General features: G+C 35.7%; 1 protein-coding gene across 1 annotated transcript in view; it reads left to right on the forward strand.

The window, feature by feature from the left end:
* The window catches only part of SBF2 (SET binding factor 2), a 64732-nt gene that overhangs the window by 14439 nt on the left and 49502 nt on the right, over positions 1 to 791 (forward strand). Inside the window, exon 5 of the mRNA XM_008576134.1 lies at positions 454 to 549. Coding sequence (XP_008574356.1) covers positions 454 to 549 — 96 coding nt within the window. The remainder of the gene's footprint in view (positions 1 to 453; positions 550 to 791) is intronic.

Here is a 791-nt window from a genome sequence, read left to right on the forward strand (position 1 = left end):
TTGGATGAAGCTATTAAGACTTGTACTAATGTTCTGTTTCAGTTATCATGTGATGGAACCCCAAAGGGTTCATGTAGAGGTAACCCTAATGTGTTAGACACAGGAGCATGTGACTTGAGAACTTCGTCTCTTTGGCTTAATCAGCTATTTGAATTAGCTCAACATAAGCAGAAAGTAGCTTTTCTTGTAACGTAACACCATGCATGCCTTGCTTCATTTATCATTAAATTCTCTGATTGCACTTGCCAAACCTAACTCTATAATCTTGCAAATGTGTGTTATCTCTGATGAAATAATAACATTGCCTTGTTATCTCTAATTAAGCTTTGGGTACTTAAAAAGTACAATATTTGGCAGCAATTAGACGTGCTACACATGAAGATAACTTTTTGTCATTTGAGTAATGTTAACACAAACGACATGGTCTTTGTTCTTCTTTTTGGCTGACTTTAGGGACTGAAAGGAGGACTTCAAGAATGTCCACTGTGCTTAAGCAGGTAGTGCCAGGACATTTGGATGTAAACCCATCCAATAGCTTTGCTCGAGGAGGTTAGTAAGATTGATTTTATAACTGAGCACTGATACAAGCTTAAAAGCAGAGAACGTTTCTCTAGATAGTGGATATTTTAAATCAGCTAATTATGGTTCATATTGTTCTTAATTACTCTTTTGTAAATGAATGATCAAATTAATTTATTTCTAGCATGATGACAGATGAGTTTAGCCTTGTGGGACAAGAGGTATTATCATTGCTAATGTCTTACATGTTGATGAGTTTGGGAACATTAGGA

The sequence above is a fragment of the Galeopterus variegatus genome, unplaced genomic scaffold (assembly GCF_000696425.1).
Source record: "Galeopterus variegatus unplaced genomic scaffold, G_variegatus-3.0.2 Scaffold1297, whole genome shotgun sequence".
Lineage (NCBI taxonomy): Eukaryota > Metazoa > Chordata > Mammalia > Dermoptera > Cynocephalidae > Galeopterus > Galeopterus variegatus.